At 52.2% G+C, this 27958-nt stretch overlaps 1 protein-coding gene across 1 annotated transcript in view; it reads left to right on the top strand.

Moving 5' to 3' along the window:
- CPNE2 (copine 2) overlaps positions 1-26221 on the top strand; it is a 42235-nt gene extending 16014 nt beyond the window's left edge. The window contains exons 5-15 of the mRNA XM_010222570.2: positions 4277-4360; positions 5005-5094; positions 5238-5336; positions 9548-9634; positions 10072-10131; positions 12268-12401; positions 13296-13350; positions 19234-19285; positions 21092-21225; positions 25165-25401; positions 25639-26221. Of these exons, the coding sequence (XP_010220872.1) occupies positions 4277-4360; positions 5005-5094; positions 5238-5336; positions 9548-9634; positions 10072-10131; positions 12268-12401; positions 13296-13350; positions 19234-19285; positions 21092-21225; positions 25165-25401; positions 25639-25746 (1140 nt within the window). The 3' untranslated portion in view covers positions 25747-26221. The remainder of the gene's footprint in view (positions 1-4276; positions 4361-5004; positions 5095-5237; positions 5337-9547; positions 9635-10071; positions 10132-12267; positions 12402-13295; positions 13351-19233; positions 19286-21091; positions 21226-25164; positions 25402-25638) is intronic.
- The last annotated feature ends 1737 nt before the right edge of the window (positions 26222-27958 follow it).

Genomic DNA, 27958 nt, shown 5'->3' with positions numbered 1-27958 from the left:
GCCTCTGGTCAACTTGTGCCTCTGTTTCTCTGCCATCCCTGTAGTGCTTTCATAATGCACATGGAGATGGAAAGATCATGTGTCACACTGGATCTGTCATGTCTTCAAAAGAGTGTTTTAAGACAAATCTGTTACTTTAGTGGCTAATGTTTTTTGAAACGTCTCCTGATTGAGTTGACAGTTTTGCTACCCTGTGAATCGAATCCGCTTTTCAGCAGCATTGCAGAAATGCTGCCGTCTCGTTGCTTTTAACCTTCTCTAAATCGAGTATTTTATTTTATTTTATATTTCAAATGAGAGGGCCCATCTCTTCCTGAGGAAGAAGTGTCGACCTTGTGGAAGTCGCCAACATACAGGTTTTGCTTTGAGTATGATGCACAGGAAACCAGAAGTCTTTTTGAACAAAGCAGCCTGATCATATTTACCAAGCAACCAAAGCTCTTCTTAAACCAGTTGTGTTGCTAAGCGATCGATGGGATTTTCTTTTTCCTTCCTAGTCTCTCTGGAGTTTGCATTAATGACAGGCTGGTCCTCAGTTTCCAAAGCGAGCATCCAGGCAGAAGGGTATTTTGGAGGGGTAGAAACGTGGCGTTGTCCCGTCCCTTTGCCCAAAACAGACAGGTACAAAGCTTTTCCAAGGATTTTTCTCAGTGGTTGGCAACTGTTGTTTCCTCTCCCTCCCACTTGCCCTACCAGGTCTTGTACTCTATAGTGAAGGACACTGAATACTTCTGATGAGGAATCCTCAAATAACTCCCTTTCCCAGCTGGGCTGGATGATGTGCTGTGGGCTGGTGGTTTCCTCTGAGACTTTCTGAGAGTGAATCCTCTGGGTCAGAGAAGAAACCCCTAACGCAATCATGTTCTGGGGCCCCAAGGAAATGCCTCTCTTGTCTTGCCAAGCCAGAGATGAGACACCATGGCAGGCGGGGGACTGCTGCTTCATGCTTTGGGGCTCCCTTTGCAGCCATGGCCATTTTAGAGAGCCCTGCCAAGGACCTGAGGCTGCCAGCGCTGGTACCTGAGGCCTGTGAGTGTGGCGAGTCAGTGGCACCAGTTGCTCTGCAGGCAGGAGTTGCCTTTCTGACCTGATACATGACCAGATTCCTCTGCCTGGCTACGTGAAGCTGAAATCTTGTGATATTGCTCGAATAGGGCATGATACATGCAGGTGCATTGATCTTCAGATCCCAAATCAAGATGCAATAATTCAATGTCTGCCTGCAGTGCTTTGGGCAGGTTTATTGTAACACAGTATGGGGTTGCACTGGGATAGGGACTCTGACTAATGCAGTTCTTTCTAGGTCTCCCTGCAGTTTATCAGCAGAAAGCTCATTGCTCTGTAGCTTCAGTGACCATCTACTGTTACCAGCAGCTAACTGGGTTGCTTGGCCGATTCCAACCTCAACCATTTCGGGATTCCCCTAATCCAATGTGGTGCTGTGATGCACTAGGTGTTGGTAATGGGCAAAACATGTTGGTGTCACTTCAAAGTGAAGCACCCGCAACTTAAATTGTCCTTGAGCATGTAAAAGGAAATTGGATTGAACTCATGTTTTTAAAAGAAAACCTGAAGTTTTCCATGACCTGGAAAGCCCACTCTCTAGCAGCTCTCTTCTCAGCAGAAACTCTCACTTTCCACCACTGTCCCAGATCAGGTGCTTTTGTCTTCACCACCATTCTGTGGTTTTAAACCCCTTTACAGGCTGTGCTGATACTGCAGTAGATTCAGTTTTCTTTGCTGTTCCCCTTGGCCTTTTGCACCCTGCAGTGTGTGATGAGAGTCACACGTTGGTCGCCGAAATCCCACGTGGAGCCCAGAGCTCCAGGACGCTCCCCATTGAACGCAGTAGTGCTGATGCTGGCACCATCCTCTGGCTAAGAGCAGGTTCTTCCTCTGCATCACACGTCCGGTCTTGCTGCTCACTACCGTGGTTTGAATGGTGAGAAGGAGACCAAATTGGTGTTGAAGTCTCTGGAGGAGGTGCTGCATCTTCTGGGATAGCCACCACTGCCCTCCTTGCTTGTGACATGCAAGAGCCAGGTTGGATGAATGAGATGTTGGAACCGGTTTGCCGCTCTGCCTTGCTGAGCCCTTCCTGTTGTTCCATTCCTGGCTCTTCCACTGGTGTCTGACATTTTAAATTAGCAATCCACAGTCTAGTGGCTTGGAGGCACCTCCCGCCCTGCTCTGAATGGGACAAGGCTGTCCAGTCTTGCAAACCAGACTTCCCCACTGTGCACAGCATCATGTCAAGCATTTTCAGAGCTCTTGGCCAGCTCCTTTGACCCCGTGGGATGCAGGTTAAACCAGTGCAGGATCCTTGGGGATTAGGTACACCTTGTTTGTTCTTTATTCAACAGTGAAGCTTCAGAGCAGTGAGTTCAGGCTCTGAGTGAGTAGGCACAGAATGATGCCATAACCGTTTCCCCTGCAGAAGGAATGGCCTGTTTTTGCATCTCACAAATGTGTGCAAAAGGGTAGCAGAAAAATAGCATCAACTCCCCACAGAGGACCTCTCTGGCAGCCTTTGTGGCCTGCTCTGCTCCACTGCCTGGCTGTAAATAAAATAAAATAAAATGAGAGCAGTCATTGGAGGTGACTGGGAATTTTGGCCACAGCAAGTAATGACTCCTCCAAGCCCAAATGCTTTGCAGTGATTTATGTTTCCAATTGACTTTGTAAACGGGTAGGATTTGGGTATAAATATTAACAGGTTTTCTCCTGAGGAGTTGCCTGGACCTGTATCTGTAACAGCCCTGGTCCCTTGGGCTGGCTCTAGAGGAGGGATCCTGCTGTTTCCTGAAGTTTCCAGGCTTCCTACCCGCAGCTCAGAGCCTGCCTCTGCGTCCCCACTGCATGGCCTGGAAGTCTGAGAAGACCCTGCACAAACCAGTGGGAAATTCCTCCGGGTCTTTCCAGGATTCGGGCAGGTATTTCCACTTCAGCTGGGAGAAGGCTCGACTGGAAAGGCTCGAGCTCTCCTTAAAGACAAGATAATTCCCAGTGTTTTTCTGCAAGGGGAGCAAGCGCCCCGAAATAGGCAGCATGCAGAGAGCAAGGAGAGATGTGCATCTCCTGTTTTTCCTAAACCAGGAGGGAAAACAAGCAGCCCTTTGGAAGGAGGCACTGGCGGGAAAGGCAAACGTGCGCTGACTGGAGCCTGCATATCTCAGAGGTGTTGGATGATCTCTGTCATCACTAATGCAGCTTATTCCTTCAAGATTTGCTCTGCTCCTGTTTTATAGCTGTGTGTGGGAGGTTTTTTTCCCCAAGACAGTTGTGCACTCCATAATTCTTTTAAATGTATTTTATTTTTTATTTTTTTATTATTATTCTCCTCTTGTAAGTGTTGGATGTTTTGCTCAGCTGCCTCCCAGCTGGGCTGTTTCCTGTTGTATCTTTGTCCAAAGAGCCCGCCGGGCTCCCGGGAGCAGGATGCCGAGTCAGGCACCGTGTAAAAATCCCCCTGGTGACACTCATGTGACACTCCCGGTGTTCCAGGGATGGAAGTGGGGTCGCAAGGCCCTTCCTTCCCCTCTCCCTGAGACAGGATCAAGCGCTGGGATCCCCCGAGTGCTCTTGGGCATCATCCAGCGTCGTGTGTGGCTGGCCCTGTATCGCAGGCTGGTTTTTGGCTGCAATAGTTGGCCAAGGTCTCTGCAGGTCATGCTGCTCCGTACGCTCACTGTCCTTCATTAACGAGAGGGTCTGATTGCAACCCAGAGTTGCACTCAGGAGCCAGAGGTGGGATTTTAAGATCATCCTTTCAGCTGGGCTGGCGACAGCCTTTTGAACTGATTTTAAAGCCATCTTCTCTCAGTCAGGATTCCCAGTGCAAGCTGAGACCTACACAAGAGTTCCTCCATGTCTGCTAAATGGGGGGATGAGCTTGGTGCCTCATTGTGTGGTGTTCCCATATGTGGCCCTCAAGGGAGCAGAATCAGCCCAGAGATGAGATCTGGGCTGTGGGATCTTCTCTGAGATCTTCTCTGAGGCCTACAGCAGGCACCTGCCATCTCTTCTGATCAGCCCATGCCCATGTTTCCATGTGCACGGCATTAACCTACCCGTTTCTCTTGCCCGGTTGACTGTGGGATGTTGGGTAAAGCTCGTGGTCAGTTGGGCTCATGTCTGTGTTCACTCCAACGTCCATCCATTGATGGAGTTACAGGAAAAGGGAGAGGAAGGAGGTCTCACTTGGCCTGGCTGTTGCTTGACCGTGAACCAGTTGCCTGAAAAGGACAGTGTAACCCATGCTGTTGTTCTTCCCCAGGACTTGTTTGGAAAGTCGGATCCCTTCTTAGAGTTTTATAAACCAGGTGATGATGGGAAATGGATGCTGGTCCACAGAACAGAGGTGAGTCCTGCTCTGGCCTAATGGAAACACGGCTAATGTTAAATAACAATTTTTTAAAAAAGAGCTATAAGTCTCTGTGGTATTCTTAACCTCATGACTTGATTCCTTCAGCCTAGATGCAATTCAGTAGCCAGGGCCTGTATTTATTTCCAGCATGGGGATTTTGAGCACCCTCCAATCCGTTCCTCTTGGAAGGGATGTGGGCACTGCGAGACACCGTGCGTGGTTGTGGGGCCCCGTCATTGGAATCTCCATGAGCAGGTTGGAGCTACAGCAAGCTGTCCTCGAATGTCCTGCAAGGAGCTCTGATATGCACAGAAGTGCGCCCCAAGCCTGCTCGTGTTTGCTTAGCCCTCCAGGTTTCCACCAAGGCATTGCACTCTCTCAGTGAATGTCAAAATCATATTTCTTCAGCTCAGGCAGGTGTTGCACAGAGGAGGAGATATGGACCTGCTGGGGGCTGTTCTGCTTTGCTGTCTGCGCTGTTTTGCCCACCAGATTTCCTAGTGGAAATAATATCTGACTGTCCTCCCTGAGAACCTGGTCCAGGGAGCCCTCTTAGAAACCTGTCCCCTTCTTTATGCTCAACTCTCCTATTTCACGTGTGCCTGTAGTGACTGCATCCCTATGTTCCCACTCCACAGGTGATCAAGTACACGTTGGACCCTGTCTGGAAGCCGTTCTCTGTGCCTTTAGTGTCGCTGTGCGATGGAGACATAGAGAAGTTGATAAAGGTAATTGTGGGGCTCTTTAGCTGGTATCGTGGTGGTCAGCCTCATGGTCCCCTCCTTTCAACCTCTGAAACCCAGGGCTGTGTTAATAAGAAGCTCATTTGGGGCTCTCCGAAAGAGTGTCTGAGGCTGCTCTGTGCTCCTAGGTCATGTGTTACGACTATGACAGCGATGGAGGCCACGACTTCATTGGAGAGTTTCAGACCTCAGTGGCCAGGATGTGTGAAGCCCAAGATGCCTTTCCAGTAAGTGCTGATGTCTCCTGGGTGGAAGAGCAAGGAAGGGACAGTGGTGAAGGAAGGGCTGATGGAGGAGTGGGTTATACGGGGTTTCTTTGCTGCTCACAGTGAGACTTTGGACCTGTGTTGGGTCAATGAAGGCCCCAAGAAGAGGCCAAGTCCAAATCCCTTTCTCCTCCCACCCACACTGTGAGTGAGTCACAACCACTTTTGTAACTGAAACAGCTGAGTTAGAGCTAAGGTGGTCTTGCCTGCATGCTGTGTTGAGATGTCTGGAGTGGCATCTAAAGTCACCAGAGATGTAACCGTCTGAGGCTCCTTTTGCTGCCAGTTCCTCCTGCGGTGTCCTGGGCTCTTGCTGCTGAGTATGCCCTGCGATTCTGGGGGGCTGGAAGGGGAGGTGGCACCTCTCTTTCCTCAGCTGGAGGGACGTGCTGTGGTGGGACATGCTGTGGTGGGACATGCTGTGGTGGGACATGCTATTGGGACTCAGTGCCCTGCCACAGAGAGGTGGAGCCAGCTCCCACACAACTCAGCATTGGTTTCATGGCAAAAGGTGTCCCTGTCTTTCTGCTGAAATGTCAGGCAAAAAATCTTCTCAGATGCTTAAGGCATGTAGTGAAAAGGTTCCTAGATAGATAGGTGGACACCTTTTTATAGTAGCCGTATTTAAGATTAAAAGCTAGAGGAGAACTTGGCTGAGAAGTGGGTGTCTGTAAAACACAGCCCTCGTGGCCAAATTAGAAAAGTTTCACAGATGGGAAACTGAGGCACAAAAGTGAAACATCCTGTCCAACACTTGCAAGTTGTTTGGGCCAAAGTTATGGATCAAGCTCCTTTTTATTTTTTTCACTGGAATCGACCTCGACAGCCTAGCACTAAAATCCTCTTTTCTCCCCATCCAACCCCAAGAAGCATGGCTTTGATTCACTTTGATCCCAGGGGGATGCTGCGTCTGAGAGCTTGGTGCGGGGGCAGCTGAAGCCAGGTCTCTCCCTGCCTCTTTCCCTTGACTTGTCCCCCGGCACCCCTGGGAACGCTGGTGGCGTTTGGGCAGAGATGGAGATTCCCTCGGGAAAGGTCAGGCGCCCTCCATTCCCAGGGGAGCACTGCGAGCCGAGCTGCCTGCCAGCCCTGCGCGTGCTCCGGGTTGTCTCCCAAAGCAGCTCCTCATCCCTTCGCATTCCGAAGGGAGCTCCTCGTGACCTGTCTCATCCTTTGCCGTGGCCACGTTGACGAGGATAAATACAGACCCGGGGGCAGAGACGCTGTCGCAGTCGAGCCGGCGCTGCCGTGGTCGCAGGCGTGAGCAGCGCTGCCTGGCCGCGTCCAGCCCGTGGAGGGGACGGGGAGAGACTTCGTACCACGTCCAGAGCACTTGGGTTCGGGCCGTGCTCAGAACGTGGTGGGAAGGATGCTCTCCTGTCTGCTCCGAGCAGCTGCTCCAGCTGCAAAACGTCAGGAGCAAAGACAACCCCTGCCCAAAGGGTGATGCAGAAGGCTTCCTCGAGTGCTCTCGGCATTCACAGACCCCCCTGCAGCTTCACTGATCCCTGTGTGTTCCTCAGCTTCCCGTTTTTGCAGATGGGGAAACTGAGGCATGGAGAGCTTTTTGCCTTCTCTGAGCCAAGAGTCCCCAGCAGGCTGTGCTCACCTCCCAGGAGCATCCAGAAGGACGTGGAACCGCTGAAACCAGCATGGTTTGGGGTCAAGATGCAGCAGCCGACACCTGCAAAATTTTCTGTGCTCTTTGCAAGGAGTGAGCTTTGAATTCTGTAAGACCGAGCGGGGATGGAAACTGCCCCTTGCGGTGGGTGCACAGTCCAACCTCTCAGCCACAGCTTTATTAAATCCCTGTGTCTTTCCGCAGGGCTTGGGCCAGCTTGGCCCTATCAACCAGCGCTGCTCTCACTGCCAGCTCTTGTCAGAATGATTCAGGCCTTTGTTTACTGCCCTGAAGGATATTTATTTCTGTTTTGTTGACGTTTGGGGTTTTTTTTGCCCATGTGAGCTGGTATTTGACCTATGCTGGGACATGAGATGGCTGAAATTCTTGGCCTGATGTGTTTTTATTCACATGTACTGCATGAGCTGCAGTGCAACAGGCCGCTGAGCGGTGAGCCCTGTTGGATCCATCAGGTTTTGTTGGTCTCTTCTCACCTCATCCCTTGCCAGCCCTTCCATGGGACATGTGTCCCTCTGCGGTCTTGTAGTCCATGGTGGCACCATGAAGACTGCATGGTGCTGCACTTTGCATGGCTACATCTGCAGATAGGAGCTCCATCCCAGCTCCGCCCTGGACCTAAGCAAAGACTTAGAGTAGATGCAGAAGGTCACATCCAGAGCATCTCTCTCGGCACTGGAAGCCTGATGGGGTACCTGCTTTGAGCTCATGTTTTCCTCTTGCTTAAAGGCCAGGCACCCTTGCTGGGGCTGCCGGGGTCCAGCTCACATGGTGCAGGAGGAGCTGGTTGCTACCAGTGCTGGATGTGAAGATCTCACCCGCCTCTGCTTGAGGGAGCAAGGAGCAGATCTGTGCTCAGCAGGCTTAAACTCACTGCAGAGGGTCTGCCCCATCCCCAAGGGGAGCGGAGGGGACTCCTCTTTGGAGAAGGCTGAGCGAGGTGCTGCTGGGGGCCAGCACTACCTGGGCACAAGCAGAAGGGCAGCAACTCCCAAGTCCCTTGGTGTCCAAGACCTGAGCCAAAACTGCTGCAAGTTTGGGGAGCAGAGAAGCCACGAGGAGAAGGGCAGAGCAGGTTCTTCCCCTGCAATAACTTGCAGATACGTCTGCAAGTGCCTTGTTTGCTGTCTGCCCCTGCCTCCTGATCGCTCGGGCCTGGTGAAACCTCTCGGCTTTGTGCTTCTCTGGTCCCCCATGCATCCAAATTCAGCTGCCTGCTCTAAATAGCCTTGCAGTCTCAGCACTTCGGATCCCAGGAGCAAGTGCCACGTGTCCCCCTTGGCCCTGCAGTTAAAATCACAGGCCCTGGGGAATTCCATGGGGCCTGGTGAGCATGTGTTTTAGTGGAGAAATGTTCAGGGAAGAGCTGGGATTTGCTGCTGGGGACAAGGGAGGACATTTGCTGTCTTGATGCCCCATTTCCCCTCTTCCTCCAGCTGCAGAATTGAGATTACATTTCTCTCCCTTTCTCTGCGGTCTTTCTTTGCTGGATCTTAGCAGCCTTCAGCCATGGAATGACTCTGGGATGAGAGTAGTGGAGAGCTCCAGTGTATTTACCCATTGGGGCCTGCCCAGCCTTGGATCCTCCGTCCAGCTCCTGTGGGTCCTCCTGCAGCTCTGCTCGAGCTTTTTTCTCGTAACTCCCCTAACTTGCCCCGCTTGGACTCCTCATCCTGCTCTGCCTGCTCCCTTTGACTCCAGAGGGACCTCCTTGAGCATTGCGCTTGTTCCCACTCCACTTTCTCCCAACCTTTTGGCCTCCGGTTTGCTCTGCTCTCCTTGCAGCTGCAGGCTGCCCCCTTCTCCTGCAAGCTCCTTGGAAGCAGGGCCATTTCTTTGCTTCCCATTGAACATATTTATTGCTTGCTGGAGGGGAGGACCAGCATGAGGGAGTTATGTCGCATTCAGGCAAGCAGGGAGCCGTCTTTCTTCCAGAGAGGTCTGATGCATCAAGGCATAGGGAATAAAGAGAGCCCAGGCAATGCAGAGGATGTGACTGTGCTTGCTGGCCTGCCCTGCACAACTGTGGGCAGGCTGGGGATGGGCACTAGGAGATTCAAGGATGAGCAACCAACCCAGGTTGGGACTGTGGAGAAGCTAAATTCACATAGCTGGGAAGAAAATTCCTGAGGAGCGGGGCTGGCTTGTACGTACTGCTTGTACGTACATCCCAGGAGCAGGGGAATAGATCCGTGTTTTGCTTTGGGTTCAGATCCGTATTTTGCATTTTTGTGAAGCACAGAGTCTCAGCAGTGTCCAGGCTGTTTGATATTGCAGTCGTTTTTGAAGGGCCCTTCCCTGTCCCTGTGCCAGGCTGCATCCTGCTGCCTTCCATCCTTCCAGCAACCATCCAGGGTGTGCTGACTTATCTCCATGTTTCTGGGCTCTTGCAAGCCTCGCTTTGAAAGAAAAGTCAACGTGAGTGTCAAAGTGGTCCCCCGCTTTGTTACTACTAAACTGCCCCTAGACTGAATGTGTTTCCAAAAACAGTCTGGCCCCACTTTCACCTTGGTGTCCATGTTCTGTGTTACAGCTAGAGCTAGAGTGCATCAACCCCAAAAAGCAAAAGAAGAAAAAGAATTACAAGAACTCTGGGATCATCATTGTCAAGTCCTGCAAAGTGAGTACAGAGCTCAAATATTTCATTTTATTCCTCCCCCGTTTGAGTCTTTGATTTGCACAGAGCAAAGCCCTTCCTGTAGCTCTTCTGCAGATTCCAGGAGTCTGTTTTGGCGCTGGGGAGAGGCTTGTTGGGCCAGGTCGCTTTGCCACTACTAGCACTTCCAGCTCTCGGGGTCCCCTGTTCTGCCCTTTCACACCTGCTTACAGCACTGGCCCTGCTTGGCTCCTTTCCATGTGTGGGTTGTGAAGTGCCAAAATGCTGCCTGGGGAAAGCCAGGTGCTTCTTCCTGTTTGTTTTGCCGCATGGATAAAGTTTCCTGAAGACCCAGGAGCATGAGGACGGGAGACTCGGGCAGTTCTAGTGGGACTCCTGCTTTTATCTTTCCTGCAGTTGCTGAAGGATGCTGAAACCCTTCCTCTGTTTTTTTTTTCCAGATAACCAGAGATTTCTCCTTCCTCGACTACATCCTGGGAGGCTGCCAGCTCATGTTCACTGTAAGGGCAGCTGCTTGTCCGGTAGCAGTGACAAATGCAAAATGATCAGAATTGGGGAGGGAGCTCTGTGTGAGGCTCTACCATGGCAGGCGTTATGTTATAGATGCTGGTGGCTCAACATTGTCCCGCTTGGCCACGGCACCAGATGTGATGGCCTTGGTTGAGTGGGGTTTGACAGCGAGAAGGATTTTCCTGCCATATTTAGCTTTGAAGCCATGTAGTGTCAAGACTTTGGGATGGCTACAGTGATGCTCAGGTGCATCCAACCAGCTAGCTAGTTTTCAGGACTAATATTGAAGACTGGACTTCTGCAAAGACCTTCTTCTGAGTCTTCGCCAAGTTTTACCACCTGCTCTCCCATGTTTAGCAATGGCATTTCCTCATTTCTGGCTAAATGCAGGAGTGCTTCCAAGGATGGGCAATGCCGAGTTCGGCTCATTCGGAAGGAGTCCTGAGCAGGAGACCTTCTCCTGGGGACATCCCGTGTGACCTCTCCCAGCCTGGTATTTCCGCCCCTCCTTGGAGATGGTCCCATGATCTTTTGAAGTCTACCTGCTATTGGTATTAGCCACCAGCTAGATTTTTTGAGCAAGATTCGCTTATTTGGGGCTCCACTGAGAAACTTTCAGCCGGTAGCAAGGCAATGTTTCTATTTGCATTTCAGCCCTGCATTTCAAGCCCAAGCAGTTTGCCAAGAGTAATTAAAAGAGGAAGTTACAACCCTCGAGTGAAACCGCGGCAGAAATTAAGTGGGCTTTTCCTCCCTACACACACGCGTTTTAGCCTTCTAATTTCTGCAAACTTTTCCTATAGAGTATCGAGAGGGCTCTGGGTGCACACAATATCTCATTTTTTTGTTTTGTTGTCTGGTCTAAAAAACATGGGGGGAGGAGGAGGAAGAAGAGTTGCCATAGAAACAGGAGCAAGTGCAAGAGCTTTTTATATTCTGTTCTGCTGCTATGTGCTATGGTCTTGGTGTGAAAGAGTGAGTAGAAGAGGAAAATCATTAAGTTTACTGGTAGCACAAGGCTCTGATACAAACTAATCTGCCTTCTGGTTTAAAGAAATTCTGATCTTTGGAGGGCACTGGGGTATTTTTTTCTACTTCTCAAGGCAACTGCATCTTTGCTTTGCATGGATTTTTGCATCATCTCCAAGTTTCTCAGCAACACAGGAGACCTCCTAGGCCGAGGCTGGAACAACCTGGCAGGGATGAGCCCTGGGAGGGTGCTGGGTGCCTTGCTGGTCTCTGCTCCCTGTGGCCGTCCTTGGCCTCCATTCTGGCCCGTTGGTCGCACAAGTTCATTTATTGAGCAAGGCTCATGTGGACGCAGCACAGGCCGTCGTTAGCAGTTGTGAGCTCGTGAGCAGAGTTTGTCCTATCGCCTTGTGGATGCTGAGCAAAATCCAGAGCAAATCCCCTGAGCCCAATTTAGCCAGCAGAGTTATTTTGGGTTTTGCCTATTTGCTTTAGCAAACAAGGCAAATGTAGTCACGCCGTCTGCCTGTCTCTTCCTTGCCCTTCCTTCCCAGTTGTTTTTAAAGCCGTTGGCTCATCATCTTGCTGCTTTTGACTGAGGGGTCTGAGGTCTCACGTGCAAGTTCCTACACATGTTTTTGAATAGACAGCCTGCCTGGGGTGATACATCAGTTGCTTGCTGAGAAACAGAACCCTCAAACTAGGAGGCCAGGGTAGAGCAGTCCTGCTGCAGGAAGAGCCCCACTGAGGGTTGTGTCTCTCTTTTGGATGCCAGAGTCAAAGACCTTGAGGTCCAAATGTCCAGGAATCAGCCTCTTTCGTGTCTCTGAGGCCACTTGGTCACAATGTTTAACATCTGGGAGATGGGCAGCTGGAAATGGTTTGGGCTTGCTTCAGGACCAGGGAGCTTTGGGCCACTTGTGTATGATGTGTGATGGTGAAAAATTCAAGGATAATAGCAGGTTGCTTTGTGTAACTGAGTATTTAACTAGGGCCTTTTTAGGTAAGCCAAACACCCGCATTTCATTAGACTTTCAACAGCTTTGGGTCTTGATTGGACTTTGTCATGATCTCCAAGTCAATGGAGAATTGGTGGCTTGGTGCAACCAGGTGACATCTAACAGAGGATGGGTCTCTGCTTCTCTCTTGCAACTCAGGTTGGCATTGACTTCACAGCCTCCAACGGGAACCCACGAGACCCTTCTTCTCTGCACTACATCAACCCCATGGGAACCAATGAATATCTGTCGGCAATCTGGGCTGTTGGTCAGATCATTCAGGACTACGACTCGTAAGCACTGTTGCCTTTGTGCTCCCACCATTGTTTTACAGGCCTGGCTTCTTGAAGGGCTGCTGGGATGCATTTCACCCAGTTCTGTGACTTGATTTCCCATCTGCCAAGTAGGGGTAAATATTACCTTGCTTTTGAAAATGTCTTTGGGAGAAAGTAGCCCCCTCACTATTGAGCTGCAGGGAATTCAGTGAGGAGAGGAGACATGTAAGGACAGAGAGAAATTCTTCTCTCTCCCCATCCTTGCAGCTGAAAGTAGTTCAGTGCCCATTGCTTGGGGCAGATGAGACCAGTCATTTCGTGCTTTCTCAGTGCCAAGCTAGATGCCCTCAGCTTGGTGATATTTGCTGTTAGCAGCCACATTGTCAAGCCGTCTCCTTCTGCAGCTGCTCTGTAGTGTGATCTGGGCATGACATAGGAGAACATCTGAGACATTAGAGAAAACACAACAGAAATCTGTTGGAATTGCCAGCTTTTGGGACCAAAAGAGATTTTAAATTTGTTTAAATCCCCATCTTCTGGACGTATATGACTACGAGAGACTAAACTGTGTAGATGAGGAGATGCCTGCGGCCTTGTGGTTGACCAAACAACACTTAACTCCTTTCTCCCTAAAGATCAAAAGTCAAAAGGGGAACCACCTACTCTCTTGTGTTTTTTAAAGCCACTACGTTATCTGGGGGCAAGGAGGGACTGGCACCTTTCCTAGTGCTGGGGTCAGCTGTACACTTGGCACTTTCGTTGCAGTGGCTGATGTTGGCCAACTGGTAACGCGACGCAGCCTTTGGTATCCGCAGGTGCGAGCCTTTTAGCGAGAGCTGTGCAAGCAGCCTCTGTGTGCGTGTGTGCAAATATGCCCATATGGGGTTTTGTTGTTGTTTTCTTCTGTTTTAGAGACAAAATGTTTCCTGCTCTGGGATTCGGTGCCCAGCTGCCGCCGGACTGGAAGGTAAAGTGCGGCGGTGGTTAAAATGTGCTCATCCCAACGGAGCCTGGGCACGAGCGGAGCTGCCGGGGCTTCTGGCTGGCTCAGGAGGCAGGAAGCTCTGGGGCAGAGTGAACATGGGGTGGACGTGGCTTGCAGCTGGGGGAGGATGAGAAGTGACAGTGTGTGTGGGTGGCGAGGTGGGAACGGAGTGCAGGCAGCTAATGCCTCTCTTCTAAGTTGGCATTAAAGCACAGCTCGCTGGTGTTAATGGGCAGAGTCAGCTGTTGATTCATTTTCCTGGCAGGAGGCAGGAAAAAAATCCTGTGCAAAGAAAAGGGGTCGGGGATGAGTGTGCGAGACAGCAGCGAAGCTGGAAGGGGGCTGGGAAGCAGGGGGCCTCAACACGGCGGCGCGTGGGCAGCGTCTGCAGGACGTGGGAGCGGAGCAGAAGGGCCTTGCTGTGATTTCCTCTGTGCCGGCGCTGCGACACGTCGTTCCCAGCCCAGCGTCTTGGCGGGGTTCCTGAAAGCTGCCGGGGATCTTCTGCTGGGCTTGGGCACAGAATGGGGTTAAAGGCAGCACCGTCCTGCAAAGGCACGTGCTGGAACATCTCGCTGGGCGTATGGCAGAGGGCAGCAGCGCTCTGAGCATCCCTGGGAGCCAGCGCGTCCACCATGGATGCTGCAGCTCTGGCGGGAGCCTTTGGAAAAGCTTTGGGAGCTCCTTCACTAGCAGCAGCCAGACCCCAAATGCTGCCGAAGAGCCCGGTGACACGTTGCTCCCATGGTGCCACCTTCACAAGGTGCTCCAGGACCTGGCATTGGAGGCAGAGTCACCTGTCCAGCATCACCTAGCTGGATTGCAATGGGATCAGGAGAACGATGCTTTGCTCCTGGCAGTGCTGCTGGGCCCATCGGTTGAGAGATTTTCTCTGCCATTTTCTCCAGCTTGTCTTCCGTTGGCCTGGGAGCCCATCGGGGCACCGGCAGACTCTTTCGTAGAATCATAGAATAACGTTGTTAAGGTTGGAAGGGACCTCTAGAGATCACCTAGTCCAACCCCCTGCACACGCAGGGTCACCTAGAGCACGTGGCACAGGACTGCGTCCAAGCGGGTTTGAAGATCTCCAGAGAAGGAGACTCCACAACCTCTCTGGGCAGCCTGTTCCAGTGCTCTGGCACCCTCACTGTCAAGAAATTTTTCCTTAAGTTCTTGTGGAACTTTTGGTGCTTCAGTTTCTGGCTGTTTCCTCTAGTTCTGTCGGTGACCACCAGCGAAAAGAGGCCAGCCCCATCCTCCTCACTGCCTCCCTTGAGATACTTCTAGACACTGCTCAGGTCCCCTCTCAGCCTTCTCTTCTCCAGGCTGAACAGGCCCAGCTCCCTCAGCCTCTCCTCATAGGGCAGATGTTCCAGGCCCCTGATCATCCTTGTAGCCCTGCGCTGGACTCTCTCCAGCAGCTCCACATCCCTCTTGTACTGTGGAGCCCAGAACTGGACACAATACTCCAGATGTGGCCTCACTAGGGCTGAGCAGAGGGGCAGGATCACCTCCCTCGACCTGCTGGAGATGCTCTTCTTAACGCACCCCAGGATCCCATTGGCCTTCCTGGCCACAAGAGCACACTGCTGCCTCATGGTCAACTTGTCCACCATGACACCCAGGTCTTTCTCTGCAGAGCTGCTCTCCAGAAGGTCAGTCCCCAGCCTGTACTGGTGTCTGGGGTTATTCCTGCCCAGGTGCAGGACCTTGCACTTGGCCTTGTTGAATTTCATGAGTTTTTTCACCGCCCAGTTGTCCAGGCTGCCCAGGTCCCTCTGGATGGCAGCGCAGCCCTCTGGGGTATCAGCTACTCCTCCTCCTTTCCTTTGTGCCTCTACAGCGCTTTGTGCAGTAGAGTCCCCATATTTCTGTATACTCTGTTTCTGGGTTTCCGTATAACCCAGATTGAGAGGTGGCTGTTGGAAGGAGCTGCCTGAGATGGAAATCAAGTGCTGGGGCTGTTGTAGCAGTAGTTCCAGGAAGCTGGAATTTATGGCCATGACTCTCCCTGATTCTCTGTAATGTCTCTGAAAAAATGTTTCTGGGAAAATCGCAGTGTTTGATTACTGGCTGGGTCTTCTCATTGCTGTCATTGCTAATGCCCTTCATGGTCATTATTTCTTCCTGCTCTTTTCGATACGTCCCCAAACCCTGGCGCGTGCCTGGTGTTGCATCTCAGCAAGTCTTTTCAATAGGCATGAGATGAAGGGACGTGAATAGTGCCCTGGGTCAAGCCCAGGAGAGCACATAAGTCATGGGCAGCTGTGAGTTACTCACTGTAGTGCTGGCCCTCAAGGCTGGGCATGTTCCACCTGCTGAGGCCTGGTGCTTTATTTTGGATGCTGCTACTGGTAATACTGGTAAAGGGACCTTCCTGCTGCTTGGAAGCCCCTCGTGCTCTCCCTCGCTGCCTCTTCTGGGACGGTGCATATTCTTTTTCCTAATTCCCATGCATGGCTCACCTGCAAAACGTCAGGTGGGAGAAGGGCTGGTGGGATGCAGAGCTTGGTGAACCCTAGCGCACTGCAGAGCCCTGCAGGCAGGCGGCAAGCCTTGCTAAGAAGTGTAACGTGCATATGGGGCAGAAAAAGCAAGCCAAATAGCAGCCACGATCTGCTCACCCATGAGCTAACGCCGACAAGCCCAAGCACCTCTCTTGCAAACCCAGCCCTCGGGAAAGAAGCAGGCATAAAATCCCCTGATGTTGGACCAGCACCTTCCTCCCAGGGATGGAAGATCATCTGGGCCGTTTCGAACGCATACTGAGACTCCACTAGTGGAAGACAGTCCTGAGCACGCTCGTCGCTGCCATGTGGGCCACCAGCAGCTTGCAGCTGGAGGCCCAGAAAGACCAGCTCCCAGAGGTGTCCACCTGAGGTCTCGAGCCACTCAGTTGGCCTTGACCATGGGGTAGAGCTCAGGGATGGGGCCTTTGCTGCGAGCCACCGTGTTGCTCAGCATCACGTTTCCTTCTGTAAATGTGCAGCATCTGGACTGGCGAGGATGCAGTAAGAGAAGTGTTGGTGCTGCCCCTGCTGTGCATTTGCGAGAGGGCCTGAGCGCAGAGGAGCAGGAGGATGTTTTTTCTGCCCCTTCTGCATATTCTGCTTTTCGCCGTTTCAAGCCGCATTCTCTGGCCGCAGGCAGCCCAAATTCATTTGACTCAGGCGGGAGCTCCTGCTGTTTGCCAGGCGCAGGAGGAGATCCCTCCATGTGCACTTTGGAGCTGATTCATCCTCCTTGGCCAGCAACCGTCTCCAGTCTGTCAATTCCTCAGTTTTGTTTAGTCTTTTTTCTTTTTTTTTTTTTCTTTTTTTGTGGGCGAAAATCTCGAGTAGTGGCTCTCAAGTACTAACCCTCAGTTGCTGTTGGGCCATGGATTATTTACAGAGAGGAATCAGAGAGAGATGATGTGGGGAAGGGGAGAACCTCAGACCAAGCAGGATAGGAAGGAGGTCCCCTAGGAGAGTATCAAGAGCAGGGTCACGTGCCGTGAGAAGTCAGGAGCAGGGAGCACAGCCAGGAGCTGCGAGAGCTCCTCCCTGCTGGGTTAGATGCAAGGAACCAGTTGTGGATGCTCCTCCTGCTCCTCTGAGCTGTATTAGAGAAAGCACCTTATTCCCCCGCCAGGATCATTTCTACACCCAGTTAAGCCCTGGGCAGAGAGCAGCTTTGCGTCCATGGATGCTTGATGCCCACATGAAGATCACCTGCCTGGAGTAAACCACTCGGGGCCTGTTCTGCTCTGCAGATCTGCCTTCCAACGCCCTCTCTTGCTTCACCTGGTCAACTCCTGCCAGCTCTGCCCATGTCCCTTGGGCTTCATCCGCATCAGTTCATCCCTCCCTCACCATCCTGGGCCCAGTCCAGGACCCCAGGGCACAGCTCCCTCCAGCTCAACTCACTAATTCAACCAACCGAGACTTGTGAGAAGGTCGGGAGATCCGTTCTTCATCATATCCAATGTCCTATTTCCCCTCTGGGCACCCAGTTGGGAATAACTCAGGTAATAAACCCCTCCGACCGTGCTGACCAAGAGCCAAAGGTGGCTACCACAGACCAGGAACCAGCGCAAAAAATGGGGAAGATGGTTAAACAGAGGAGCCGCAGAAATTGTGCTTTGTGCCGCTCGTGCTCTCGTTGCCATGGCACCGCCAAATGCTTTCAAAGAACCAATCTGAGCGAGCTGGTTTGCACACAAAAGTCTCGTTGGAAATGTCAGGGAACATCTTGAAACGTAGCAGCTCTGTGAAGAGCCTCGAGCAGCTTCCCAATGGGAAGCAGGAGCAGGAGGCAGATGGGCTCCAGGTTCCGTGGGATGAGGCAAGGGCGAGACGGCAGCGGCGCGGCCGGTGCTCGGAGCGTGGCGGCCGCAATTCCCACCCATTGCGGCTGCTCCAGAGCTTCTCCCTTGGGGGCAGTGGGGAATGTGAAACCCATAGCTGCTATATACACATTTAATCGACTCCCCAGCAACTGCTTTACAAACTCTGGCACTGAGTAGGGATTGAGATTGATTTCTTTTTAATTTGAGGGCCTCCTGTTGAATTTTCAAGCAGATATAACCATATATCCATTTATATATATACACACATATAGATATATATGTATAAATAAAATCTGTGAAAACACCAGAGGAGGTTTTGAAAGATTTATGCCCCAGGGCGGGGGGGGGGGTCTGCTCTTCAGCTAGTGCTGCCACAAGTGAGGAAAACAGCTCCAAATCAATTGAGTGCTGCTTGAAAGAAAGAGAAGCCCCTTTGTAGCCCAGCATTGCTCTGCACAGCTAGCTGGACATGCCAGGGCCTCACCTGAACCTCTTCCTCCTCCTGGGGTGAGCCATGGTGAAATCAGGGCTGGGATTTTCCAAGACGGGCCACGATACGAAGCCCAGCATGGTTCTTTCTGCTCACGTTGGGCATTCAATCTGACGAGCTGCATCCATAGAGGAGGAATCCTTGACAAGCTACAGGATAGAAAAGGCCCCGAGCCGAGCTCAGGAAGTCCGTGAGCTGAAGGCCCTGGTAGCAGCTCCGGCCAGGTGGGTACTTACTGCCAGGAACGGGAGCGTTATTGGTTGTGCTCAGCTGGTATGAAGATACCCAAGCGGGGTAGCTGCTAGTTGGCCCATGCAAAGGCTAATCAGCTTTGCAGCACGGGAAGAGGTTTAGTTTGACCTACTTTTGCGGGTTGCTGCTGCGGACTCGCAAGGATAGTTTATGTGGCTTTTGAGACGACGCCCGTCAGGGACAGGAAGTCTGAGTCGGACGCAGGCCGCGCTCGTGGCCGCGGGGAAGACGTGGGTTCTGCTGGCTGCACCAACAGGCGTCTCCTGGCTGAGAATCTCAGCAAACCACCACCCTTGGGAGAGGGGGGACATGGCCCTGTTGCCAAATGCTGGCATGAACAAAATGGAAGAGGGGCTATGGGGCCTTGCTGCTTGTTCTCCAAATAAATTGTTCACCCTCACCACAACAGGCAAGATTCGGATTAAAATCCAACTGTCCCGACCTCTCTCTTGTACCTGAGCTATTGGACTCATTCTGGTACCATAGATAGGTTGAAAGCCAGTGGGATTTGGAGTTTTGAAGCTCATGTTATTTCTGAGAAGGGATTGGCATGGATGTTTGGTTTCTCGGTGGCTGGGCTGCTGCAGCAAGTTGCAGCGAGGGAGATCTTCCTCCCTTTTTCCCTTGCACTGCACAGGACCCTTTGCAAGAGATGAGGAGTCAGGATGCTGCCAGACTGGGACCTCTATCATATGATGGTTGAGGGCCAGACCCAGCATCTAAGCTAAACTGTGAGAAGCATCCAACTCTGCAGGAGCCTTCCGTGTTAACCAAAGCCTTTTCTTCTCCCCAGGTATCCCATGAGTTTGCCATTAACTTCAATCCGACCAACCCATTCTGTTCAGGTGAGTCCCCACCTTACACGCTTGCAGTGTCTTCTCCTCTTCGTGCTTCATCTCTACCTCGTCTCAGAGATTTCTCAAAGGTTTGGTTGGAGCGAAAGAAATCTGGGGTAGTGTAGGAGATCCCAGCCTAAAACGAAACTGGATTCAGACAGCCTGAAGTCCGCGTGTGTTCTGGTGCATCCCATCGGCTGTCTGCTCCTATAGAAGCCAGTGAGAAAGGACCAGATGGAGAATTCAGTTACCTGCCTCCTAGTGCTTCTCTGGTTTATTTAGGAATTGAAACCTCATCGTGGGGATTCTTGAAGAACTGCTCAAATCCAAAATGGTAGGGGCTGCCCTGGGCTGCAGGACTGTCCTGCTTGACCTATGGTTTATGCCAGCAAGGCTGGAGCTTGGTCGGCCTCCAGCCCTTATCCCCTACTCACTAGTTTATGAAAGCTTGCTATGAAACGCTGTTTTTTCTGCTCTGTTTCCTTCATTAAGCTCCCTTCTGGTAGTTACAGAGCATGCTGCCTGCCCCTTATTTATGGCATTTGTTGTAGAGGACGGGAGCTGCAGTCTTAAGTGCTGTATGGGTCTATTAGTGCCCGTTCCTCCCCAAAGAATTGATTATCCACTGATTAATTGTGAGTTACACACATGGAGTGTAAAGATGAGCTCTTTACCCCACATTTTCTTTTGACGCCCAGGAAACCGAGGCACAGAAGGGAGAAGTGATTTGGCTTGGTAGCACCCAGGGCTTTCGCGCAGGCAGGAGCCCTGTATGGTCTTACCCTGCAAAATGCAGCTCAGATGCTCCTTGCATCCAAGTGGTTGTGGGGTTGGGGCTGTAAAAGCAGTGGAAGTGATGGAGAAAGCTCACAGCAGTGCTCTGGCATGATGAGTCACCACCTGGAAACTGGCCTGTCCCAAGTCCCCATGAGGAAGAGGTTGCAAAGCAGAATCTCGTTTGGCCCTCAAGGTAATGCAGTCCCCTTGGCCTCTGAGGGCAATGTCCTCTTCGTTTCCTTTTGTGTGTCTTTATGGTGCAAATTGAAGCCAGGGGATTTAAGCGGTTCTCAAATAACTGTGGTTGCCCTAATAAAAAAAGAGGGAACTTCAGAGTTAAACAAGCCCCATGGTGAAGGTTTGCAGTTTGATGCAAGAGCAGAAGGATCTTAGAAACGGGTTGCAGCATTGGTGCAGCCGTAAACTGTACGTTTTAAGAGATTAATCCTGATCCTCTAGTTAGCAAAGAGTTCAGAGCAGAACTGTGTTAAGGGTGGCTTATTTTTCTGCCTCGTGTGAGCTGGAAAGGACAGTCCTGGCCAACCAGCTGGCAGAAACACCTTCCTGGACAGGTCTGTGCTGTGACAGAAGCAGAAGATCTGGGGCCTTGCAGGTCAGAGCAGGGCTTTCCAAACACTGTCTTTGTTTCTGGTGCTGTCTGCTACCTTATTTGCTTTGGGTCTATCTGGCTTTTGGTTGCACTCAGTGACCCAAGTCGTCTTCTTCTTGCTCTTCTTTGTCTAGTTTGGAGCTTTTTGCAAAAACACAAGGAAAACTTTCTTTGAGGGTGAGTGCCAGGAGGCTTCTCTTACTGAGAAGGTCCGAGAAGCTGCTGCAAAGCGACAGACGAGCAAAGCTTTTCTAAAAGTTGACTGCTGCTGGATGAAACTTGAGCTGGAAGAATTTGGGGAAAAATAGGTTTTGTAACTTCAGACCACAAGGATTTATGAGTGAATAGTGTTTGCAACATGGCCTTGTACTTGTGGCTGGCTGGGATGTAGCATATTGTAACGTTTGGCCTCTCTGGTTTCCCTGAAGGTGTTGAGGGCATTGTCCAAGCGTACTCAGCCTGCCTGCCTCACATCCGCTTCTACGGACCCACCAACTTCTCTCCCATCGTCAACCACGTGGCCCGGTTCGCAGCTCAGGCAACCCAGCAGGAGTTTGCGACTGTAAGTCCGACTGTTTCGCGGTGTCACTGCTGTGGCTCAGCAGGTCGTGGCGAGTTGGCCGCGCTCAGCATCTGGGTCCCCGCTTGAGGATGGGAGGTGGCAAAAGGGCCAGGTGGAGAAGACCCACTAGAGATTTTTAATTCCCCCCGGTCACCCCAGGAGATGGACCAGGTAGCTGGACCTTGCTGGGAACGGGCAGAGTGAGACGTTGCCTGCGTTGTCGGGTGGTTAAATCGTCACGGGCGGCTCTGCTCCCCCGCCTTCCCCTCAGGAGGGACAAGGGCGCAAACCCGGGGTGGGAGGAGGCTGGGGTTGGCGTTTGCAGTTGTCAGGAAGGGCCCCATATCTCGTGTTGCTTTGGGGCTCTGGGGATGCCTCAGGATTACACAGGGCTAGCAAGGCTGTTGGTGTCTCTTTGGTCCCTCACCTGGAGGCAGGGCTGAGACCAAGGCAGAGCAGCACACGGGGACACTTGGCCTGCAGGCCATGGGCACTTGGGCCTCCTTATTGGCATTAGCAGGAACTTGCCTCAAGCCCCAGCAGTGTCTCACAGGCTCCAGCTCCAAAAGCGCGATGCCACTCCAGCCTCCGAGTAAACCCCCGGTGTCCCAATTTTCTGCAGATTTGACAGCACGATGGCATCCCAAGGGATTTCAGTAGTGGAAGGCAAGGCCTAGGAGGGTCCTTCCACCAGCAGCATCCCCTGAGGCCCCAGTCCTGCTGTGCAGGGGAAGCAAAGGGACCCAGCATCATTTCTGTGACATTCCAAAGCTGCTTGAGTAGCAATACCAGTGCGGGCAGCACGGTATGGAGCCGGCCTCAGCCTTGGCTCATCGTAGGAGAAAGCGGCTGCTTTGGATTTAGCAAAAAAACACAGCAAATTGCCAGGTGGGAGGAAGAGCCAACGGAACGGCACATGGTTTTGTCTGTCTGAAGTCTGGTGCTGGCTGCAGCCTTGATGATAAACTGCCTTTCCCAGCTACACAAAATGCTCAGCAGGCAAAAGCTGGCCAGTGACACTCGTCTATTGAAGGGTGCTAAGATTAAAGCTGCCCGTGAACAATTGAGGGAAGAGCTCCTCGTCCCTCGTGGCCAACATGCATCTGCTCTTCCTTTGCCCCATGTTGACGTTTGTGAAGCGCTTGGCAGAGAATTTCCCTGTCTGTAAAGGCCAGCCATGGGCTCTGGGTTAGCTGTCATCACTTTAGATGGAGAATGCAGAGTCATTGCAAATGCTTCGTGGGGGAAAAAAAAATATAAAAATAAAAACCCAAATTTTAACAACAGGCAACAAAACTGCAGCTATTGAAAATCACAAATCACTGGAGAGTGAACTGAGACCAAGGCAGGAAATGCCATGAGATGAATCTCCCTTGAGTTTGTCCAAATGTCTCGAGCACTATACGAAATTCTGGTCCCATCACCTCAAAAAGGATCGAGTAGTCCTGGAAATGGCAGTGAGAGAGTTGACTAAGTTGACCATGTTCAGAGTCATGGAGCAGCTTTTGTATGAGGTAAACCAGGGCCCAACAGTAGAAATGCTGTATGAAATCATGAATGGTTAACAAAAGGAAAAAGTTGATCAAATCTCCCTAATTTTTATGGGCAAGACCTGTAAGATAGCTCAGGAGATGACTTGATATCAGACAAGCTAAATGAGGAAGTCATAGTCCTGGAGTGCCTGGTCCTTTGGCTTTCAAATCGGTCTCCTGCCTCTGTTTGGTGCAGCATTAACTGACTGTCCTGGGGACCAGGAGGGAACTTGAATGGTGACAGTCCTGCTGTAACAAGAATGGGAAACTAGGAAGAGGCTCTTTGAGTGCTTTTAAACTTCACTTCAATACACAACAAGCAATTGGAGGAAGATCGTCTTGGTTAAAGCACCCTTTCCATGAAGACCTCTGAAGAGACCCTCCTGGAAGGACTTGGTGGCATATTTCCAGCCTTGAAAAAACGAGCAAGCAACCCCATTTGTTTTCTTACCAAGAACATTGCCCCAAGCAGTACAAGCCTCTTGAACAGGCCTGGGGCGTGCGGTGGCTTCCAGCGTACCATCTGGAATGTGGCTGATGATTGAACTTGGGCCTTTTCCTTGGAGAAGATCCCTTTGGTTTTCCTCCTGGAATGTAAAAATCTGAAAGCCATCGGATGGCTCTATTTTCTAGTGTCTTTTCACGCTGCTTGGACAGCCAAGGGGTTTTAGAGCCAGAATTGGTGTTCCCAAGCAGCCGCTTCCAGCCCTTGAAGTCACAGCTACTGCGTCCATCCGCCTGTTTCCATCCGTGTGTCAGGGAGCGGCTTCTTAGCACAGAGGCTCCCTCCAGCTGCGCTCTGGTGTGAGACCGGCAGTGCCAGCGTGTTGGAGCAAGAGGAGAGAGCTGTGGTGGAAAGGGCCAACGCGGCTGGTGGATGCGAGCGGTGACGTGCGGATCCACACGCCGGGAGGCCCTGGGGAGCTGCAGCCATGAGTCCGGCCGCGCCGCTGGAGATGGAGACGCCGCCTTCGTGGTGTGCCGAGCGTCTGGGGACTGCAGAGAGGAGCTGCTGTGGCGGCAGGACCCGAAGAGCTTGTTGCAGCAGCTCCGATGGGGTGTCTTGCGGCTGCAGTACGGCGGCGGGCGCTCGGAGCCAGGCTGCTCCGGCGCATCTGGGCTCGCCTCCGTTGGCACCGCTGACCTGTGGCAGTGACACAGCGTTGCTCCCAGGCTTTTTCCCCTTAAAACCCAGCTCCACCCTTTCTGTTTTGCTGGGATAAGCATCTCAGCCCTCACTCCCAGTGTCTCCAGCTGTCCCAAACAAAGGCTCTCGGCTCTTCTTTTACCTCGTATTTTTCCGTGAGCGCCCAGATGCAATTTCAAAGCTGTTGTGGCCAAAACCAGCTTGTCTGCACCCTTGAGAGCAGAAGGAGCCCCTTGTCCAAGGCAGCCGGCAGGTCTAACCCCGCTTTGCCACCATAAGCCCACGGGTACCAGGAGCTGGTTTAGGGGTGAGCAAAAGCACCCGCAGCAGCTTTGCCTTTAATGAGCGCCCTGTGCCAAAGGGCCACCGGCCGGTTTGAGAGGTGGCCCGGGACACTCAGAAAGGCTCGGCTTGGCCACGCGAGCGCTGTGCGTGAAAGGAGCCCTGCTGTGCACAGCAATACGTTCCAGCCACCGTGATGTTTCACATCCTCAGGAAGCCTCGTAAATGTGAAGGAACCCGATTTGTACTTGGGGTTTTGCACTAGGGAGTGGGGAAGGAAGGGAGAAAACACTTAGGGAAGATTTCAGAAGACAAGATGTGGGTTGGAGAGAGAAAATAAGGCAAGAAAATGAGCTTTGGGCTGCCTTCCATCTCGTGCTGCTCCTAGGATTTCCGAGACGGTGGTTTTGCTGGGGAATGGAAAGAATGAAGGGAGAAACAAAGAGCTTTAATGCTCTTAAGGGCTTATTTGTCGTCATTTTGCCAGCACACAGGAGATGCCTAATGCACCCAAATGGAAGCGCGGCACTCGTCCGCAGCGGAGGAGATGGAGGAGGAGATGGGCTTTCCTCGTGGCCACGTGTCACCGCTGTCCTGAGCTGGGCTCGGCAGATCTGGCTGGCTGGGCCCAGCAGCATCCTGTGTCCTCTGCCGCTGCACGGCGGCGAGGGGGACACCAGCGCTGGCAGCCTGCGCCACGCGCCCAGCAGCGTGTGGTGGGGGTGCACGGTGACCACTGCTGGAAATAGGAGGAAGAGCCCTCTGCTTGCTCAGAGACATTGTGGAGTTTCCTCTGGAGAATTTCACGACCCTCCTGGATGTGCTCCTGCTTGTGCAGGCGGTTTGGACTGGATGTTCTCCAGAGGTCCCTTTCCAATCTCAACCCTTCTATGGGAAGGATTTGAGGTCCCAGGTGAACATTCATCCCAGCCTCAGGAAACCAGTAGGTGTTACAAGTCTCCTTTGCTTCTTCCACAGCAATACTTCATCCTCCTCATCATCACAGACGGGGTCATCAGCGACATGGACGAGACGAGACACGCTGTGGTGCAGGCGTCCAAGCTGCCCATGTCCATCATCATCGTGGGGGTGGGCAATGCCGACTTCGCTGCCATGGAGTTCCTGGACGGGGACAGCCGCGTGCTGCGCTCGTACACCGGCGAGGAGGCTGCCCGTGACATCGTGCAGTTCGTGCCCTTCAGGGATTTCCGCAACGTGAGTGTGAGGTGGCATCTGGAATGTCACGAGGTGGCCAGACACTGTCCGCAGTGTCTCCCGGTAGTGTCTGGAGGGAATGGCAAGTGAAACATCAACCTTTGGAGCTGGGAGAGCAGTGCCCAAGAGCCACTCGCCCAGCTCGTCCTCTCCACGAGGCCCCTTGTGGTGGCCTTCCCTGAGAGGTGGCCGAGCCGCGGTGCCCATGGCCTGTCCTCACACGTGTGTCTCTTGCAGGCCCCCAAGGAAACGCTGGCCAAGGCTGTGCTGGCAGAGCTGCCCCAGCAAGTCGTGCAGTACTTCAAGCACCAAAACCTGCCGCCCATCAACTCGGAGCCCGCGTAGAGCCCGGCCGGGCAGCGCCGCCTGCATGTCGCCCAAGCCTGGTGGTTTTTACTGAAAGCCAAGTTTCACAGGCTTTGAAGAGGAGGATGCCCTTCCCCGAGACACACAGACACAATTTGTACTTCTTAATTGTTATGGTCTTAAAATGCAGCCCAGAGAACCACCTGGATTTGGTTCTTTTGTACAGTGCTGGGCTGAGATAACCATGTCCTGGTCCTGCTCCGTTGAGTCACTTTTCAGTATTGAATGTACTTTGTATAATTTTAGTGGAACAGGACACAATTTTTACAATCAAAACTTGCTTTTTTCCTGCCAAGCAATGGAGCACTTAGTATCTTCTCATCAGTCATTGAACAGGTCCTTGTAAAGGTCCCGTATCTGTGTTGTACCTCTGTCATGTTCTATGTTCATTTTTATACTGTGTACTTGTTATATTTGTTATACTCAGGTTAATAAAGAAACTGGGACATTTAAAGCTAGATTGTCCTCTCCTCTTGGACCAGTGAAAAATCTCAGAGCACCTACAGGGGGTTCAGACAGGGGCTGGGGGCACGGGCCAGGGATTGTCCCCAGCACAGGGAAGCCCAGTGCCATGATGAGGGTGGCTTAAAAGAGGACTCTTGGGCAGTGGCGGGGGGTGACGGTCCTGCTTCTTGGGGCTTCAAGGATGTTTGAAGACAAGCCCAGGGCTGTAACTGCTTCTACTCACCCACAGGTATCTCAAAAGGGGGGAAAAAATAATGCCCACTAAAGCCACAGATGAGCAGGTTCCTGCTAGGGGGGAGTTTTGTGAGCCCAGGGCAGCCAAACCAAGTGCTCTGTCCCTCAACCCCGTCAGGGCTGTGACTCAGTGGCCAGGTTGCCCCAGAGCTAGAGCTGCAGCTCTTTGGGATCTGGGGAGGAAAACTGCGTGCCCGCAGCAACCCCAGGAGGCCCCTGGGCCAATTCCTTGCAGCTTCATCCCTAGAAATCTTCCCAAGCCAATGGAGCACTAGCTGGCTGCCAGCTGGCAGAAGCTTGGCCGTGGTGGCATCCGAGTAATAAATACTATTCTCCCCCAGCCTGTTTTTGAGCATGGGATCAAAAAAGTGATATTGGCAGCACTAACTCCAAGCCCCAGTCACCACCTCAGCAGGCTCTGTAATAGCTTCCAGCTCCCCTAGGGCCTTTCTCCTGGGAACAAGAGGAAAGACGGGGCCCTCACACCTGCTTTGACTGAGTTTGACTTCTCTGGCCCTGCAGGGTTTAACAGAACCAGCAAGACCTCCCTTCTGGCCTCATGTGCAGCTTTGAAGAACAGCACAACCTCGGCCCAAAATAGGCTGCAAAACCCCACTCAGCACTCGAATCCAGCACAATCCCTTGGCTTGACTGGAGGGCTGTGCAAAACCTTACCCTTGAGGCTTGTATTCCTGCTACCCACTTGAGGATGCTTTCAGCATAATATTCATTTTCCTTGTTTCTTCTGGAAAGGTTCAACCCTTGAGATAAGGCAGGAATCTTACTGCAGTTCAGGTCCCACCATGTCTAGTCCAGCTGCTGCCTTTCCTGTTGCTCAGTGTCACATTCAGTGACAACACTTGGGTTCATACACATCAGCTTTTCCTCTCCCACCCGTTTTCTCAGCAGCCCAGACACTTGTGAGGCCAGTGAGTAGAGCGGGACGGCCACGTGGGAGACTGTCATGAAGAAATTCCCACCCTTGAGAAGTCGAGTCCAGCTGTTCCAACTGCTGAGGGGCACAGCTGGGTGTAGAGATGAGAAGAGGGGATCCTCAGCATTCACAGCTTGCTTGTTGCTCAGGGCTGGATCCACACTCCCAGTTAAAGCTTCTTAAATCACAATAAAACTCCAATATCTGTCCACCCTCCTACTGCAAAGGATAGTGGAGCTCCGGGGTGTGTGTGTGCGTACCCTAAAAAAAGTCTGGAGACCCACCTGCTCTGGCTTCACCCTGTTCAGGAAGCTCTCATAGAGAAGCTGAATGATTTTCCAAGCGCTGGCTGGAGGAGCAATAGGGTTTCAGGAGAGCAGTTGGCAGCGGTTTCTCTGAAGCATCCGGAGCACGAGTCGGGCATCACGTCTCGGTGGCTGGAGGAGGCTCCATTGCACTTCCCTCGCAGGGCAGCTCGGGCAAGGGCTGGTGGGGACAGCTGAGATTGCTCAATGGAAAGGGAACAATTATGAATGGCAGAAATCTGGAGAGAGATGC

This window comes from Tinamus guttatus, unplaced genomic scaffold (genome assembly GCF_059628265.1).
Source record: "Tinamus guttatus ecotype Peru unplaced genomic scaffold, ASM5962826v1 Tinamus_guttatus_pri_ptg000674l, whole genome shotgun sequence".
Taxonomy (NCBI): Eukaryota; Metazoa; Chordata; class Aves; order Tinamiformes; family Tinamidae; genus Tinamus; species Tinamus guttatus.
This window is presented reverse-complemented; position numbering and strand designations above follow the sequence as displayed.